Source organism: Equus caballus, chromosome 3 (assembly GCF_041296265.1).
Source record: "Equus caballus isolate H_3958 breed thoroughbred chromosome 3, TB-T2T, whole genome shotgun sequence".
Lineage (NCBI taxonomy): Eukaryota > Metazoa > Chordata > Mammalia > Perissodactyla > Equidae > Equus > Equus caballus.
Window position 1 is genome coordinate 105,737,922 of NC_091686.1, and position 19,197 is coordinate 105,757,118.

Below are 19,197 nucleotides of genomic sequence, written 5' to 3' on the forward strand. Positions count from 1 at the left end.
CAGCTATCGGAAAACTTTAAAGTGTGTTTTGAAAAATTTGGATATGCAAATCTACTTTCTCAACTGGAAATTTCATGAACTCCACATATAGATAAAATATTTCTGATGCAAATTTAGTGCCATCAGGATAAATTATTATAAGTGTAAAATACGCTGCTGTATACTATAAGTATAAAATTCAGGGGCTGGCCCCGTGGCCGAGTGGTTAAGTTCGCGCGCTCTGCTGCAGGCGGCCCAGTGTTTCGTTGGTTCGAATCCTGGGCGCGGACATGGCACTGCTCATCAGACCATGCTGAGGCGGTGTCCCACATGCCACAACTAGAAGGACCCACAACGAAGAATACACAACTATGTACCGGGGGGGGCTTTGGGGAGAAAAAGGAAAAAATAAAATCTTTAAAAAAAAAAAAAAAAAGTATAAAATTCATCACTAAATTTCAAAGGCTTAGTATGAAGAAAAGTAAGAAATCTCAATAATTTTGATATTGATTCTATGATGAAGTGATATTTCTAATATCTTGACGTAATGGGTTGAATTATGTCCCCCCAAATTCATACATTGAAGTCCTAACCCTCAGTACCTCAGAATGTGACTTTATTTGGAAATAGTCATCGCAAATGTAATTAGTTAAGTTGAGTTCATGCTGAAGTGGGGTGGGATCTAATCCAACAGGACCAGTGTCCTTAGAAAAAGAACACCATGTGAAGAGAAAGAAACACATACAGAGGGAAGGCAACGTGAGGACCCAAGGAGAAAGCCCAGGAATGCCACAGATTTCCAGCACACCGCCCAAAGCCAGCAGCGAGGCCTGGAAGAGACCCTCCCCTCAACGCCCTCAGAGGGAACCAATTCTGCAGACTCTTTGATTTTAGACTCTTACTCTCCAGAACCATAACATGATACATCTCTGTGGTTGAAGCCACCCAGTTTGTGGTACTTTGCTGTGGCAGCCACGGGAAACTAATACACTTGGGCTGAATAAAGTGTTTTTTTGGATTTTTAAAGATTGGTACCTGAGCTAACAACTCTTGCTAATCGTTTTTTTTTCTTCTGCTTTTTCTCCCCAAGTCCCCCAGTATATGTTTTTAGTTGTGGGTCCTTCTAGTTGTGGCATGTGGGACGCCACCTCAACATGACCTGATGAGCAGTGCTAGGTCCACGCCCAGGATCCAAACCGGTGAAACCCGGGGCCGCCGAAGCAGAGCACGCAAACTTAACCACTCGGCCACCGGGACGGCCCCTAAAAGATATTATTAAAGTTAATTTCACCTTTTTTGTTTATACTTTTTAAAAATGTGGTTACTAGAAAATTAAAAATTACGTATGTAACTTGCATTATCTCTCAAATGGACAGCACAAGGAAAAGCACAAGGATTACAACGTGCAAGACAGGGAGACCTGACCTACTTAGGGAGTTCAGGAAAAACCTCCCCAAAGAAGCGATGTTTAGATTGAGATCTAGAGAATCATTAGGGCTTAATTAAGTGAGGGAGTAGGGAAAGTGGGATGTGGAAGGGCAGAGAGCTCCAGGCAGAGGGAATGGTCTGGGCAAACAGGCAGAAAAAAGCACAGCTCTTGCGTGAGCCCTCCCCAGTAGCCACATGCCGAAAGTTGTCCAAATGAAAGACTCCTCTGACACAGAGTGGTTCAACTCCTAGGGGGTGAATTGCCCCCTGCAGTCCCACCCCCACCTGCTGAGGGGTGCCATAGCACAGAACCATGGACAGCACGGTCAACAGGAATCAGGAGGGAGTCAACGGTTTATGGGGAACACTGTGTATAATTGAAAGTTGAGAGTAAATAATTTAAGAAACACAGATATAAACAATTCAGGCACTCTTGGAAGATGAGATGAGCCTGTTACCAAGTGTAATGATTTCAAGTTACTCGAACATTCTCTAGTCGTCACTCAAATGAAACAGCTCCAGTGTGCCCCCCCACGGGTCAGTGGGGGCTGTGACTTTATGTGTCCTTTTCATGACAGGTAATAGGGCCAGTTTTTATTGGGTTAACAGAGATAACAACCCCAACAGCCCCACAAGGATTTTATTGAGTAGAAACCAAGCAAAACCCACCACATTCGAATTTCTGTGCCCAGAAGAGGAATCCCTCCTCCATCCAAACGCAGGACGTGAACCCAACACTCCAAGCTGAGAACTTTACGCATGAAGAAGGCAGAACGAAAGGAAGGGGAGAGAGACGCGGATTCGTATAGGTATTTCTGAGCTAAGCCCTGGTGCCGTTAAATAGACCTAATATCTTAACTTGTGAAGAAATTTGCTCTACTCTTTGAAAAATGGAAATGTGGATGGTTAGCGCTAGAAGAATATCTTCGAGACCATCTAATTTTGCCTGCAGTCTAATTCTCCGCTACCTCCATGCCCCATTGAAATTTTGAAGCATTGAAAGTTTCCACAGCATAGTGTTGCCATTCATTCATTCATTCAAATAACCACTTATGGATCCCAGAGAGGTTAATTTACTAAGGTCATGGGGCAGTTGGTGACAGAGTTTGTCCTTTTTGGCTGAAGCATCACTCCCTATGATGAAAGCAGAATTTAAGAAGCCAGTCATCATACTGTGTCACAGGAACCTGCTCGTCTTTGACTAGAGATCCACATGACTCAGGGGTCTATAGCATCTTTGGTCCTCCCTGACTTCTCTTGGTACAGCTTTTCCTCTTCAATAGTGCCCATTCCAGTTGCTCCAAATCCCAATGCTGTCCAGAACACTTTGCCAGGCACACTATGTGGATGCGAGGATGGCATCCTTCCTTCCTTCTTTCATCTGTTCATCCAACAAATATTTGAAAGTCTATGATATGCCAGGGACTGAGTTAGCAAAGGGACTAGGAAGGTAAACCAAGCATCATGCTCTCTGTCCTCGGGCTCCCCATCTCAATGCCATCACTCATCACTCATTCTCCAGCATTAATTGAGTGACTATTCAGTGCCAGGAGCTTTTCCAGGCCTTGGAGAGACAGCAGAAAACAAGACAGGCAAGGTCTCTGCCTCCGTGGAGGTCACATTCTAATGAGAAAAATAATAGTAAACAAATAAATCAGCCAATGAATAGACACTATGTCTAGTAGTCAGAACTGCTTACAAAGAAAAAGCTGTGGGAATTGATGGCGGGTGATGGAGGTTCCATTTTAGATGGGATGGTGGCAGGAAAGACCTTGCTGAAGACAGGACACCTAAGAAAAGATCCGAATGAAGTGAGGGGTGGACTGCCACTGAGTGAGTGTGAGTACTGTAATGGGTCATTATTCCTCCCAAGGGCAGAACTGACAATGTCTTGGTCCCTGTGGTGCCTGAGTCGGGGAGGGGTCTATCAACAAGGCTGGAGTCTTCCCAGCAACCCTTAGTGTGCCATCCTGGGCTGATGAAGTTGTGTCTGAAGTTGCCCAACATCCTTTTTGGCTGGAGACAGTGCAGCCAGGGGACTGTGGAGAGCCAGCTGGAATAGTCAAAGTCAGAGTGACCGAAAAGAGACTTGCCATTTGAGAATGTATCTCTCCTGCCTTCTGGGAGTCCTTCATCCGTTTAGGAGAGGGGGAGCATCATTTTCCAGAACTGCTTGATCAAAATCTAATTATCCCTGGAGCCATGAATTTGAGCAGTGGCGTTCCTGTCACCTGGCGCTGGGAAATGGGTCAGCAGCCAGGACAGAATGTGCCGCTCTCGCCAAGTGGGCAGCCTTGCCAAGCACACACGTCAGGGATGGCCACTCAGTTTTGGTACAGAGACACTTTCCCAGCTGAACACACCTGTGTTTGGCACCTTATTAAAAAAGGAATAGTGGACACAACTCTCCTAGACGGGGGAACTACTATCTGGCCCTGCTATTCACTCTCCTGATGGGCACTGTCCCTCACCAAAGGTGGGCAGCTTCAAGTCACGACATTCTCAGTCTCAGCACTCAGCAGCACTGGAAGCTGCCTCCTTGTAACTCCCCTCTTTGCATCCAGGACATGTAGCTCTTCGTGCTCCTCCCTTCCTGCTCATTCTTCCCCAAAGCTCACAAGCATCATACCTTGAAAAGCTCTAGTGTCATGTGGTCTGGCATTCCTGTATGAGGACATGAGACCCAGAGGCATTTGGCTGATTCAGCCAATGCCCAGCAATTGGTCCAGGGCAGAGCCAGGCCCCAGGGTCTTCCCTCTGCTCAATGTCGCCTCATCCTCTCCGTTCAGCCCTTTGCTTTCTCCTTCACTGGATTTGGTCTCCATTGCAGCTCTTAAGTGGTGACTAAAGTACCACCCTCAGCCTGCTCTCGCTCAGCCAGGGCCTCTCTGCTCCATGGAGAACTTGGTAGGTTTGACTTGACTCTCCAGCCTATGAAAGGCCAGAACCGTGCCCATGATTTCTGCGAATTCAGGGCTGGGTTGTTGGGGTCCCTCTGCTGTGGGCCTCTGCTCCGAGCACACAGTCTCTGTTTCACTCAGTGTGGGCATGACCTGAAAAGGCTCCTTTGTTGGCTTTCACCAAAGAAAATCACTCATCCTGAGCATGTGTGCTTTTGGTAGTTTTCCCAAAGATTGGGGAGGCATGGGGAAGGGCTCAGAGCTAGCAGAGTCTGTGTCATCTCTCACTCTCTGTCCTTCCTTCTCTTTCCCTATTCCTCCAGCCCACTCTCACCTCCAGCAAAACATTCTCCTCTTCTTCTCCTACACGGCATTTGCAACCTTTGGAGTGTCACGCTTATAGTATTTTTCTAAGCAGACCCATTGCTCTCCTTGGTGACAAATTAAAATGGCAAGCAATAAGATATTGGAAGATATGAGGGAGTCATTTGGTGTAAACCTAATTTGGCCTGACTTTGTTTTTCCAAAAGGGCCTAGCATGGCTGTTGAGCATGCATTGTATATCTGCTCTAAGCATTTTCTGTGTCCCAAAGGCAAGAACAAATGGCCTTAAGATAAAGGTGCAACCTCCCCTCATTGGCATTTCCTTAAGGATAAGCAACTCTCCCTAGGCTAGGAACCGATTGCTGCGCTCACCTGTGACCACCTAGCTCGAGACAACAGACCTGCCACCCTGCTGTGCCCACCAAGATGGCAGACCTACTACTTGCTGTGTCCATCAATCGCTGTGCCAACAGAGAAGTCTTGTGACTATTGTAAAAGGACATTTCAATCATATGTGAAACATGCTTTTTGAGGGTATATAACCACTCTGTACACCCCACTTCTTCGGTGTCCTTCCTTCCTTGGGGAAGGAAGGCCCTGGGTTATATGGTCCTCACATTTAGCTCAGAATAAACTCACCCCAAGTTTTCATTTATAGATTGATTATGGATTATTTTCATTGACATTGGCAAAAGAAAAACCCAATCTCCACCCCTAAGACAGCAATGATCTCTCCCCCTGTCTCTCCCAAAGCCCTCCTCACCCAGCCTCCTGACTGCATTTCAGCTGCAAATTTCTACCTGGCTCCTGGGCACGTCTATCCAGATAATCCTTCCACAGACAACCCAGTGCTGGGCCCAATTTCCTTCTCCTCTAGAATCCCTCCTCCTCCTCCTTGTCCTGTTGTGTGCCCTCCCTGGCCAGCAGAGTCATTGGTCTCAAATTCACCCACGTTAGGGGACAGCGTAGGGCTGAGAATGGACTTTCAAGTCAGATGATCTGACTCTGATTCTTGAATCTGCCACTGCCTATGCAAACTTAGGCCAATTACTGAATTTCTCTGAGCCTCAGACTCTTCTCCTGTATGTTTAGGATACTTATACCTCCTTGGCAGAGACATTTCCAGTCTTAAGTAAGATAAACTTATACAAAGATCCTGGCACAAGCAGGCATCAGAAAAGTGTTAGCAATTACTCTTGCCGTCGTTATTAATCAATGGCTTTGCTCATTCCATTTCCTCCATGCAGAATGTGCCTCTCTCGTATCTGTGTGTTCAGATCCTACCTGTCCATCATGGCCTATTCCAATGATAGTGGTCCTGGAACCTGGTCCTGCAAGTTGGGAGAACTCATTCCCTCTTCTGTGCATTTGTGGCCATCTGTTAAGCAGTGGATTTATAAGAAGAAATCATTGCTAACTGTCTCTTGGATCCAAAAGACCTGAAGATTTCCTGTAACAACTTTTATCGAGTTCCTCTTAGTTTTTGTCAACTGATCAAACCCAAATGTCTTTTTTTCAATAGCAATTGTTGTATGATTTCTTTCATTTCTTTTGTTATCTGTTCCTTAAGTGCCAGCTCTTTGAGGGCAGAGTTTAAGCCTCAGGAATCCTTGTCACCTCAGTCTTTTGCTTAGGGTTTGCCATATTCAAGGAGCTCATGGATATGTATTGAAAGTGCTCAAAAGATGTTTGTTGAATCAACCAATGAACTATGAAAGTGCGGAATTCAATAAGAAGCACTTATTGGCTCCTGTTAAGCGGTGAACTTCTGCAGAAAAAAATCACTGCTAATATTCTCTTGGGTCCAGAAAAGGCTGGAGATCTTCTGTAACAGCTCTTACCAAGTTCTCCCCAGTTCTTGTCAACTGGCAAAGCCCAAGTGTCTTTTTCACCAGTTTTAGCAGACCTGGAGAATTGCAGTTCAGGTGACGTGAAAGGCCTGGCTGCCCAATGGCCAGGAGTGTGCTTAGCTGATATTCTCGAGCTGTTAGCGCCTTTGGCCATCACTCTTCTCTAAGGGAACCCCTGGACTATGACTGAGCAAGGCAGTGGTACAGGGCCGGCCATTCCCGCCTGATGCAGGACCACTAATAGGCAGTCTGCTTCGGAGCCCCCGCAGGCTGACTGAGCTTTGTGGGGTCTGCATGGCAGTCTGACGGCTCCCCTGCCCTGGCCGGGTTCTCTCCTTTTTCTTTTACAAGCGTTATTCCCTCGTAAGCCTTTTGAAAGCTCCCTCGTAAGCCTTTTGCGCTTTCAACTCTGGCTCAGTCTCTGCTTCCCAAAGATCCCAAACAGCACACCACTGCAGACCAGTGTCCCAAGAGAGCCTAGAAAGAGCCAGAAGGAAGACTGACCTCATTTTCCAGGAGCCGTGCACATTTATGGCAGGTGAGGAAATATGGAATACTGAGCTGATCTGACAGCACCAATTTTGGTCATATTCTGGCCATCAGAAGCCTTTTCTGGTGGCCTGCCCATATACCAGAAAGGGCATTAAGGGTTCTTCGGTTTTTATGGGGAAATCCTGCTGAATTACATTGTCCAAAATATTATAGTAAAACCGACCAGAGAGAATGCTATTCTCGTGGCAGATTTTCTGATTTCCCAAATGAGTCCAGAAACAAGACATTATTGATGATTCCTATTATTCTTCTCAGAGGATAAAAGATAAAAATAAATAGTACTGTCTTGGATTGTAACCCCAGGGAACAGCCACAGCTCACACCCTAATGGGGAGGGGTGGAGTGTGGCTGCGGGTGGTTTTTCCAGCTGGCCCTTTTTCGGTCTGGAGGTTCAGGACTGTCTGTGAGCTACCAGGGGGACAATGTCTTTTCTTCTCCCTGCCCTTGTCACCCTTCAGCAATTCTCTCTTGGCTTCTGGGGATTCTTGCCTCAAGCCAGGCTTCATTTGCATCATGGGGATATTTGTTGGGGCCTTCATTCTGGGCCTTCATTCTGCCACTTGCTCGTCGGCATTCATCTGCCGCCTCCTGGAATTTGGACAGGTTCATCTCGTAGGTTGCGTTTGCCTGCAAATCATCAAGACCATCCCCCTGAGGGCTTAGGAGTGGTCCTATCTAACACTGCTTTTGGACCATAGTCCAACATCAGAGATAGGCCGTCATTGACAGACACTTACGTGGTTTCCCTCCATATCTTGGCTATTGTGAATAAAACTGAATGAACATGGGGGTGTAGATGTCTCTTCAAGATCCTGGTTTCATTTCCTTTGGACATATACCCACTAATGGGACTGCCGGATCACATGGTAGTTCTATCTTAAGTTTTTGAGAAACCTCCATACGTTTTCCATAATGGCTGCACCAATTTACATTCCCACCAACAGTATACAAGTGGGAAAAGATATGTCTTCAAAAACTTGGAACAAGATGGAGGAAGGAATGGCAGGGTTTCTGCTTTCTAGAATCACATGGAAGGCACTGAAACGGTTTTTTCCAACTCATCCCTAACCCTCACCCCAATACCTCCCAGCAGGATTGTGATGGCGTTGGACAATCCTGTCCACTGCAGTCCCTGACACTGTGACATTGGCTGCCTGATCTTTGGCAGGCCACTTAACTTGCCCTTGCCTCAGTTTCTTCATCTGAAAACGCCTTCTGTTCCAGGGTTATCAGGAGGCTGCCACTGAGATAATGAGAGTGAAAAGGCCTTGTAAACCTTGAAACTGCTGTATAAACATCGGATCTCATCAGTGCACTATGAAGAGCTGCTTTATTTCTCCTGCCAGGCAGGGTAAATACCCCAACATGCGGATGCTTGAGATAGAAACACTCCCAGAACTTTTTTTTGCTTTTTCTCCCCAAATCCCCCCAGTACATAGTTGTATATTTTAGTTGTGGTTCCTTCTAGTTGTGCCATGTGGGATGCGTGGCCTGACAAGCAGTGCCATGTCCGCACCCAGGATCCGAACCAGTGAAACCCTGGGCGGCCGAAGCAGAGTGCACAAACTTAACCACTCAGCCATGGGGCCGGCCCCAGAACTTTTCTTAACAGAGAGCAAGCCTTTATCTGACATGAGCTAAGACAGCCTGCTGAGGACAAAGTCCGGATTTACAGTTGCCTCTTCCTGAAACAACCGCTCTGGGTCAGTGTCCAGGCCGGTGGACACACCCCCTTGCCCTGCTTTAAATGATGGATCACTCGCTCTCCTACTGAATTAGCAGTCTTCAGGAGCCACATAAATTCTAAGCTCCAGTGTCATCCTCATGATCCAGAACAAGGAGTTGTGAGGTTTGTTTAAGGGGTGGAAATTATCTCAGTGCAGTGGAGGATCTGGTCTTGCCCTGGTGTAAGGGGAGTGGTGAGGAGTGTGCTGGAATCAACACCATCTTGCCCTGTGAGCTGGCTCCTGAGATTCTGTCCAGTTGCCTGAGAGCTGCTAACCCAAGCACGCAGGATGTCCACCTGGATATGCTGCATGTGCAGCGCAGGCCAAGGGCAGCAGGAATCCACAGCTGGACCATATCTACCTGGTCCACCACTGTATTCCCAGAGTCTAGCACAGTGCCTGGCCCTGAAGCCACTCAATAATATTTGTTGAACATTAAACTAATCATTTCAGCTTTCAGATAAATGCACAGATTCTGTCTCTTGGACTGTGGAAGGAAAGTGTTGGGGAAAAACTAAGATATTTCTGAGGTACTAGCACAGTTTTTTGACATAGAAAAGTTTTATTTCCTTGGGTACATTTTAAGCATCTTGAGGCGAATATATCTATTTCCAAACCTATATCTATCTGTATCCATATCCATATCTATATCTATGTCTATATTTATATCTATCCATATCTATATCTGTTTATCTCTATATTTATATCTGTACATATCCATATTTATATCTGTATCCATACCCATACTCATGTCTATATTTATATCTTAATCTATATCTATCCTATCTATATCTATATCCAAGCCCATACTCACGTCTATATCTATATCCTGATTAATATCTTTATCTATCCATATCTATTTCCATATCTGTACTCATACCCATATCCATATTCATATCCCTATCTACATCTATATCTATATCTACAGGGATTTGTGACTCTCAATGAACAGGTAGAGACCAACTTAATTAACTAATTTGTACTGCTTATAAAGAGTTTTCCCATTCTTCAACTGATTTCATCCTTCAAGCAACCCAAACCGACATGCATTGTCTTCTCCCATTTGGAGAAGAAGAAATTCAGGCCCCCAGAAGATGAGACCTGCCAAGGTCTTGCTGGTGATAAATTGCTGATAAATGGTGAACCTGGAATTCAAATCAGGACCTCCAACAATGCATTCCATGGTCCCTGCACTACATCAGAGTTTCTTAGTACTAGATTCTGATGAGCTCAGAGAGAGGCTTGGGGGAGGACTCTGAAGGTAAGTTCTGGATACTTTTCTTCAAAACAACTCTTCCTACAAGACTTAGGTGGAGTGAAGAGGAGAGACCCAGAGCCAGGCCTGTAGGTAGCAGAGGAAGCCTAGTCTACTTTCTGATATCAGGGACTGTCTGAAATTCTCGCCTAGGTGTTTAGTTTATACCTGAGAGCTATGTTCAAACGCAAACGTCCCTGAGAAGGGCAGTCCAATGAATCAACAGCCATTGGGATTAAATGTTGATGCATTTCAGATACTTCCCTCAGAACGATGTGAGCTGGGATGGGTTGAGCAGAGGGCATAAGATCATAGAATAACTCAGATGATATAGAATAGGAAAATTATAAGCCCCAAATATCTTTAATTTCATCTTGATTAAAACTAAATTGAGACCAGAGGCCACAGTCTTCAATAGCAGGAACCTTGAGGGGATATATATGTCCTTGGAGAATGCAAAGAATTGAATCAACCATTGTTTATAGATAAGAGAAGAGCTTAGAGGATATTTACAGACCCATTATTATAAATTTAAGTTAAATCTGCACTCATTTTGTAACTTGTTCCCCTAAAGTAGAATTTCTAAGTCTGTTTGCTAAGAAGAGTAAAGAGATTTCCCATAAAATTATTATACTGACTTATAAATTTGAGATAATGAAAGTTTATTATATGGAAAAACTGTCCTTGTCTTAGGGGATTGGCTTTACTCACAGACCCATTGTCTGTGACTCACAGATGTACTTCTAATCAACTCAACCCAACTAAAAGAATGGGTACATTCTCTTAGAATTAGGAACATAGCTAAAGGCATTCTGGTAAATATAAATTAAGCTACGTATTTGTCAGGGTTCTCCAGAGAAACAGAACCAATAAGATATATAAGAGAGGATTTATTATAGGAATTGACTGACTCAGTTATGGAGGCTTAGAAGTCCCATGATCTGCTGTCTGTAAGCTGGGACCCAGGAAAATGGGGAGTGTAATTCAGCTTAGTCCAAAGGCCTGAGAATGGGGTGCAGGCGCAATGGGGTAAGTTCTGGTTTGAATCCAAAAGCCTGAGAAACAGGAGCACCAATGTCTGAGGGCAGGAGATGGATGTCCCAGCTCAAGCAGACAGAGCAAATTCCACCATCTGCCACCTTTTTGTTATATCTGGGCCCACAATGGATTGGACGATGCCCACCCATCTTGATAAGGGGGATCTTCTTTAACCAGTCCACGGAATTACATGCTAATCTCTTTCTGAAATGCCCTCGCCAATACTCTAAGTGATTAACTTTTTTAAAAAAGTGCAAAATTTCAGAATAAGTAGAAGAAAATAGATGATAAAGGTAAGAGCATATATTAATGAAATAGAAAACAAAAACTGAACAGAGAAAATCAACAAAGGCATCACTTGGTTCCTTAAGAAAACTAATAAATAGACAAAACCCTGGTAGTACTGATCAAGAGAAGAAGAAAAAAGACAAAAAAAAAAAAAAAGGTGCAGAATTTCAAAATTTCCTTGACAAAGCAGAGGGAAAGGACATCACAAAATTGGAGAAAGAGGGAAAAGTTCATTGAAAGGCAGATCTGGGGACACTTACTGAGTTCTACCTGCCTGTCAGTTGTGTCTCAAAGTTGCTACACATTGCCTCTGATGTCTGAGTGGATTAGTGGTGTCTGAACGGACTAGTTAGGGTTCATTTGGTTGCAATGGACCAAAACCCGTACTCTGACTAGCTAAGAAAAAAGAAGAATTTACACATAACTGAATTTCACATAACTGAAGAGTTGAGTGGGGTGACTTGATGTGAGGTCCAAACAACACCATCAGGATCCCGCTCCTCCATGGGTGCCTTTCTCAGGAAGCTGCACAGGTTCTCAGGCCCACATCACTACAACTCCTTGGCCAGTGGAAAAGTGAGACTGCTTCCTGATATTTCAAGCATAAGCCCTACCAAGGGGTTTTGTTAGCCCTAATTTCTGTTTAGTGTTCATCACTAAACCAGTCACTGTGGCTGGGAGAATGGAATATTCTAGAATGCTCTAGTCTAGATGACGTGTACAATGGGAGATGGAAATATACAAGTGAGCCACACGGATTGAATATTGAGAAGGAATCATTGCCTCCAAGGCAAAATTGTGTCCTGTTGTCACAAGAAGGGGCAGCTGATGCTGAAGAACAAATATCCCACAGGTGTCCATTACATGGTGGTGGGGAGGAGGTGGCAAAGGTCACCAGAAACCATAGCCAGGGTCTTGAGGGCCTTTCAGCTGATTTAGGAAACTGCATGAGATATCCACAGGGAGCCCTTGAAGAACATGGTTGAATTTAAAAGGCCAATCTGGGGCAGATTTAACATGAATTCCAGACTGTGACACCCACTGAGTTTGTAAAGAAAGGAAATGATGGGAAGCCAGAAACTGCATCTACATTTGACCAGCAGCCAACCACAAGAGTGGCATATCGGGGTGATGTGGTCAAAGAGGGATTGGCAAACTCTCTGGATAAAAATAAAAAGGACAAAACTGTTTTGGTTGGGTTTTTTTTTTCACCCCAGGGAATCCAATTTGTAGCCGTTCAAACCAAGAGCCTTTGAGGTTTGGATGAATAGTTTTTCTTCCGTTGTTACAGCAAGGATCAGAGCCAGAGTGTTCGATGTTAGTGAAGGCTTTCCAAAGCTTACAGTTCTGGAGGGAAGACCAGCTTGGGCGGAGGGGGGAGGAGGGGCGGGGAGTTCAGTTGGAAAATGGGGGAGGGGGATTAGAAGCATGATGAGGTCTCTGAGATTCCTACAAGATTTACAGTTTGCTTTAGAATTTGAAGATTATGTTTGGTTTAAAAATAGATCCCCCAAATGCAGTATTCTTAGACTTACCCTCTTCTGTAAGAATTCTGTTTCCCCTTGCTGACTGACGGCACCTGAGAGATATTTTCTCTTTAATGTCTGTATGTCCAAAATGTCATTCATTCATTCATTCCCTCACTCATTCATTTATTCAATCAACTAAAATTACATTGAGGGCTTCCGGAGGGAGAATCAAGGTTTCACCTAGGGTATGAAGATTTCCCAGGCACCACCCCCATCTCCTCCTCACCATCCCCACTGGTCATTTAGCTGCCAACTCAGCATCTGCACGTGGATGCCTCATGGACATTTCAGAGGCAACATCTCCAATACTAAACTCTTGCTACATCTCCCAGCCAAACCCTCTCCTCTTCTAGGCCTTCTCATCTCAAGAAATGGTGCTTCTATCCACTCACTGGCTCAAGCCAAAACCTGGGAGACATTCTTAACATTCCCTTCGACTTCACACCTAAATGCGATCAGGCATCCAGTCAATATTGACCAAACGAAATGACGGGTGGTTGAATGAGAGGGTGAACGAATGAACAATGCTTTGAGCTGCCCACACATGCCACTCCAGCCTGCACTACTTTGTCCCCTGCAGGAATGCGTGCTCATGTCATGGAGATGCAGCTTAAGTAAGTGTACATCTGAACAAGGATTTTTACATTTTGAAAAACTTGCTATTTCCTGGAAACAGATTGTGTCTCTCTGATTGTCTATGAAGTTTTTTTTTTAACTGCTGAAGATCTTGGAACCAAACCAAAGTAATCTGCATTTCCATTTTTACATCTTGATTTATAAACTGCACCTTATAATTTACAAGCACTCGCTTACTTAGTGTCTCTAACAGAGCCGAAACAAATACCAACCCTGCCAGCTATGCTACTCAAGTCTTCTCTCTGCACTCTTTCTATCAGGAACTTTCTAGTTTCTCGGGTTGCAGGGGATGCGCTAGAGTATGGGGAGGGTAAGGATAGTAATAATGATGATATGTCACATTTCTTTAGGGAAGAGGAGGGAAGGTCTCATTATTCCCATTTTATAGATGAGAAAATAGAGGCTGGAGATGGGAGTGACATGACCAAGAAGGTTTGCTTATGAGTGGTAGAGCCAGGCCTAGAGTCTGTACCTCTGGAATTCCTCATGCCAGGGGTCTTTCCAGGACACCAGACCAGGCTCTCCCTACCTCAGCACGAGCGACATTTTGGGCTGGATCATTCTTCGTTGTGCATTGCAGGATGTTTGACAGCATCCCTGGCCTCTCCCCATTAGATGCCAGTAGCACCCACATCACTGTGACAACCCAAACTGTCTCTAGACATTGCCAAGTGTCACCCTGATTGAGAACCACTGTGCTAGACTGTGCCCTTATCTTTGATCAAAACGGAGGCACAAATGTTAAGAAAATTCTTCTTCTTTTACAGCCCCTCACACCCACACCCCGGCCTGCTCCCTCCAATCCTATGGTTTAGCTGAGAATTGCCCTGCCCACAATATCACATGGACCAGAACAAGCACCTAGGACCCCCTGTATGACACTGGGTGCTATACATTCTTGATCACATTTAACCCCAAAGGTGGATTCAACGATCGAGTCTTTGAGTGGTCATAACTTGCCCACAGCTAGTGAGTGGCAGGCTGGGATGCAAACCCAAACCTGTCTAGTTCTGGGGACAGAGAGCTTACTTGCCCACCCTTCCTCCTCGCTTCGCTCCAACACAGCTGAGAACCAGGTTTTCTTTTCTTAGGTCTGCAAGATGGTACCGCATTTGAGAAGTCTCACTCCTCCTCTCTATAAAGCAGAAGCCCATCCCTCTTAGGGCAGACGTCTATCAGGCATGCAGGACACACCTCCATGCTGGTGGGTCCATGTGCCTGTCGCCCTCTCCAGACTAGTCTGCAGCCTCAGCCCCAGCACTGGGCCTTGCTGAGAAAGCCTTTGTGGAGTGCCTGCCGCCGTAGGAGTGCGGGCTAGACACAGCAGCCAGTTCCAGAGTAGGATCCTCCTGGCTGTGTCTTGCGTGACCTTGGGCCACAGAAAAACATCTCTGAGCTTGATTGTCCCATCTATAAAACAGGAAGACCCACTTCTTGGGGTAGACTTGAGAATTAAATGATGATAACCATAGACTGGTTCACATCGATGCTAGGTGCTGGGAAAATGGTGACCTGCCATGAATGTCCAACTCTCTCCATGGAGTTACCTGTGACGAACTCACTTTCGATTCCTGAACCCCTTTTGGTCAGTCTGTGACCCCCATGTAGCCACGTGGAGTTACTTCTTTAGAGCTAATTGCCTAGCTAGACCTCAGGCTCCCTGAGGATAGAGCCTGTCCCTTTGTCCCCTCCCACAGTGGCCAGCTGGGTATGTGCTGAAAATGATTGCTGAAGGAGCAATAGCATTGATGACTCCTGTAGTAATAACCTTTTGCACCGGGTACCGCCTTTTCTGGGTATATCTTCACATATGAAATGGTTTTCCTTGGTTAGCATCCTGATGATGGTGCCCTTGATTCCCCACTCCGAGTAGTTCTGGCTCTCAGCCATTATTTTCCTTCTGCTTTGGCCATTTTCTTTGATTTCCCCATTTCACACTACCTTGTGGTAAGACTCAAGCTCAGTGGATCCAACGTGCAGAGGACAGGAAGGGCTCAGTGGGGCCCTGTCCCAATCCCATCCGAGGCTCCCATCCCCATCTCTGCCCAGAGACGGTGGTTACTCCTCAACCACCAGCCAGTTACTGATGCTTTCTGCGCCTCAGTTTCTTCATCAGTAAATTAGGGCTATTACTAGGACCTGCCTCAAAGGGTTAGAAGATTAAAGGGACAGTGCCTAGAATGTATCACGCCCTCGCTCAATCTCTATTAACAATTACCCCCTGTCCTTTAATCGGGGTGGCTGGGGCGCCAGTGAGCATGCTGAGCCAGGGAAATCTTCACAGGCTTTGTAGCTCTGTAGCAGGCAGTAGGCAGCCCCGAGGCGCAGGCAGGGGTTGGCAGCTTTTCTGTGGGGAAAGGAGGCTGGCTTCAGGAAGCCCAGGGTGCAGGGGGACGCGAAGCCAGACCCCACTGCCCCACCGCAAAACACAAGCAAAGCCATCCCCGTCGAACCACTGGCAGCATTCATTTCATTTCTTCTCGAAAATTAATGAAGACTGCTCAAAATTCAGCACCGAGTCTCCCCTCCCACTAATCAAGCCAGTACCCCCGGCCCTACTTTTTGGGCCTCACGTTTGGGCCCGGCTACAAGGAGCCCAGGCCTCCCCCAAATTATTGAAGTCCTTGGAGGGACTTCGGGGATCTGCTGCCCCACCGCTCAGCCAGGCCCCCAGGGGCTCTCCGTCCTGGCCGGCCCCTCCCCCAAGGTCCCCCAACTTTTGCCTCTCGCCGCTGCTCCCGGGGAGGCTCCGGCAGGGTCGGGGAGGGGGCGGCGGCCGGGCGGGCCCCGAGGCCCCGCAGGCCGGCAGGGGCGCGGCCCCCTCCCCGGGGGCGGGCGGCTGCCCCGCCGTCTCCATTGGCCAGAGCGGGCTGCGGGCGCGGGTGCTGATGTCAGGCGGGCGCGAGTGCGGCGGGCGCAGCGGCGGCGGCCGCCCAGCAGCCCGGGCGCGGGTGGGGGGGCGCCGAGTGGGGGTGGCGGCCAGCATGCTGCTCGGCTGCGGCTCGGCCTCCCACACCCGCGGCGCCCTCGTCCTCGCCAGCAGCGGCGGCGGCGGCGGAGCAGCGAGCGGCGCCCGCGGCCACAGCGGCGCAGGGTCCCAGTGCGCGGGGCCCGGGGACCCGGGGACCCGGCATGGCGCTGCGGAGGGGCGGCGGCGGCGGCGGGGCGCTGGGACTGCTGCTGCTGCTGCTGAGCGCCGCGTGCCTCATCCCGCCGAGCGCGCAGGTGAGGCGGCTGGCGCGCTGCCCCGCCACTTGCAGCTGTACCAAGGAGTCCATCATCTGCGTGGGCTCCTCCTGGGTGCCCAGGATCGTGCCGGGCGACATCAGCTCCCTGTGAGTGAGTGGGATCCCCCGGTCCCCGCCCCACCCTGCGCCCGCCGCCGCCGCCGCCGCCCGGGGAGTTGCCTCTGGCGCTGGGACAGCGCGACCCGGACCCGGCTCCCCAGCCCCATTCTTTGCGTTTGGGTGGGGGCTTGCTATGGGACGTGGGTGGAGGCTCGGGCCCTGGGGAGGATGGAGGGAACCCGAGACCCAGAGTCTGGGAACCCTGACAAGTCGCTGTGGCAGTGTTTCTCAAAGTATGGCCCGCGGGCCACCTGCATCAGAGTGACCTGGAGAGCTAGTGCCAATGCAGATTCTGGGGCCCGCGCCGAATGAAGCAAGGTTCTGGAGTGGAGACTTAGAGTCTGTATTTGGCGTCCCCAGGTGATTCTAGGATGCATTAAAGTTTGAGAGAATGTGTGCTTTGAGGGGTAGAGCTGATAGTGTAGGGGCGTGTAGAAGCGGGGAGCGTGACTGGAGTGAGTGCGGCTGCGAAGGGGTGAGGCCTTACTGTCCCACCTCAGGTCTGGGGAGGTGGTTTACGCCCGGGCCTCCGCCGACCTCTCCACGCTGCAGCTTGTGAAGAACCTGGGTAAAGGCATGCAGCCTCTGGAAGTGGGGGTCCGCCCCATGTAGCCTGGAAGAGGGGCGCACAGAGGACTCGGCAGAGCCCGGGGCATGTGGGACTCTCCGCCCAGTGGCCAAGCGCTGGCCATCAGCCTGACTTCTTGCCCTGGGTTCACAAGGGCTTCTTGTCCCCCTCCCCACCACACTTTGTGTTGGCTGCTTTTTCTGCCCGCTGGACATAGGGACAGGAAAGAGCTCCACGGTGTTTATCCACCTGCTAAGAGGTGCTTTCATCCTGCCCTCACACAGCCACTCAAGCCACATGACCAGCTCTGTCACACGGCTGTGGAAGGGGCTCTTGGGCTACAGCTTTACGGCTGGGAAACGCTTCCTGCTGAAATGACTCCCTTGTTCCAGGCCAAGGTGCTGGGGTGATGCCCGCTCGGTTACAGAGGCAGAGAACCCCAGCAGTGAAGTCGCTTGTGCCCAGGGCACTTCCTCTTGTGCCACACTGCCCTGCCTCGCACCCCAGACGCCGCACACAGGCCTGGCCCCAGGAGTAGAGGGCTTCCCATTGGCGCTTATAGAAAGTCAGGAGGGTCTGGCTGGCAGGAAAGGGGGCCTTTGGATTCCTAATATCTCGAAGTCGGGTGACATGAAGGATTCCAGAAATTAGAATTCCCCTTGTTAAAGCTTTTAGACCAGCAGCTACTGGATTGATCTGCATGTTAGCTGAAATAATTCTGAAATAATATATTGAGATCCTGCTGTGACCAGAAAGGACAGGGAACCTGGTGGGAAAAACAGTCAAGCTTCTTGCCCTCTCATTGACCGTTCTATCTGGCAGATGGCATTGCCTCCCACCACACATTCAAGTTCAGGTGTCTCTGAGTTTTTCCCCAAGGCTTTCACGGTGCATTTAATCGGAAGTGCTGTGAGTGTCTTTCAGAGATGTGCTCCCAAGGGGAGTGGTTAATCCTATCCTGGCGTTCCGTGGGCCCACATTAGGGCTGTGTCTCCACAAACGGAATCATGGGCAGAGGTGAAGCAATTACCCCTTTTCAGCCACGGCCTCCTGTAGTTAAGTAAAGGAGGCGAGGGGATTGATTCAAACTGGCTGAGAGAACGTCTGTGGAAGGAGCTGGACTGATGGCAAAGGTTTCTGTTAGCCAGACTAGTTTTCGTATTGATCCAGTTCATTGGATAACGGCTTGACCCTTCTCCTTGCTACCCCTGAGAAGCTCCTGGCCAACTGTTTTAAGCCTCGTTCGTGAGGAGGAGCTGAAATACAGGTGGAGGATGAGACCGGTTGCCCACCCTGCCTGGCACTTCTAGAAGCAACCTAGGCCCCATTGTGTTCCTCTTTTGTCTACAGGAGCCTGGTAAATGGCACGTTTTCGGAAATCAAGGACCGAATGTTTTCCCATCTGCCTTCTTTGCAGCTGCTGTAAGTATGGGACGTGCTCTCTGAAAATGGGGATCCGGAGGTGCGGTCCCGGGGGGAGCAGTCCCTGCCTCTTTGGTGTCAGTCCTTCCTAAAATGCCCGAGGTAACCCTGGCTGCTCTTAGAGTGAACTTGCCCTGTGGTGTCCCCACGGAGCCGAGTCCCAAGGCTGTTCACTTGGTGTCCTGTCCTTCTTTTGGCACATTTTCCTCAAGGACTTTATTGTAGATCCCAACGCCCTTATCCGGCAACTGGGGACATGATTACATTGAATTACGACCTGAATTTCTCCTAAATGAACTGTTTCCCCAACACCTCCCTTTAAAAGAAAACCTACATTTTAAACTCTTCATGTTA

General features: G+C 48.1%; 1 protein-coding gene across 3 annotated transcripts in view; it reads left to right on the top strand.

The window, feature by feature from the left end:
* The first annotated feature begins 16,415 nt into the window (after window positions 1-16,415).
* The window catches only part of LGI2 (leucine rich repeat LGI family member 2), a 31,319-nt gene continuing 28,537 nt past the window's right edge, over window positions 16,416-19,197 (top strand). Inside the window, exons 1-2 of one of the 3 annotated variants that reach the window (XM_023638281.2) lie at window positions 16,416-16,841; window positions 18,772-18,843. In XM_023638281.2, the coding sequence (XP_023494049.1) occupies window positions 16,639-16,841; window positions 18,772-18,843 (275 nt within the window). In that variant the 5' untranslated portion in view covers window positions 16,416-16,638. Of the gene's footprint in view, window positions 16,842-18,410; window positions 18,689-18,771; window positions 18,844-19,197 lie in introns of those variants that run through there. The other 2 variants (XR_002807112.2, XM_070262532.1) reach the window with 2 other exon arrangements.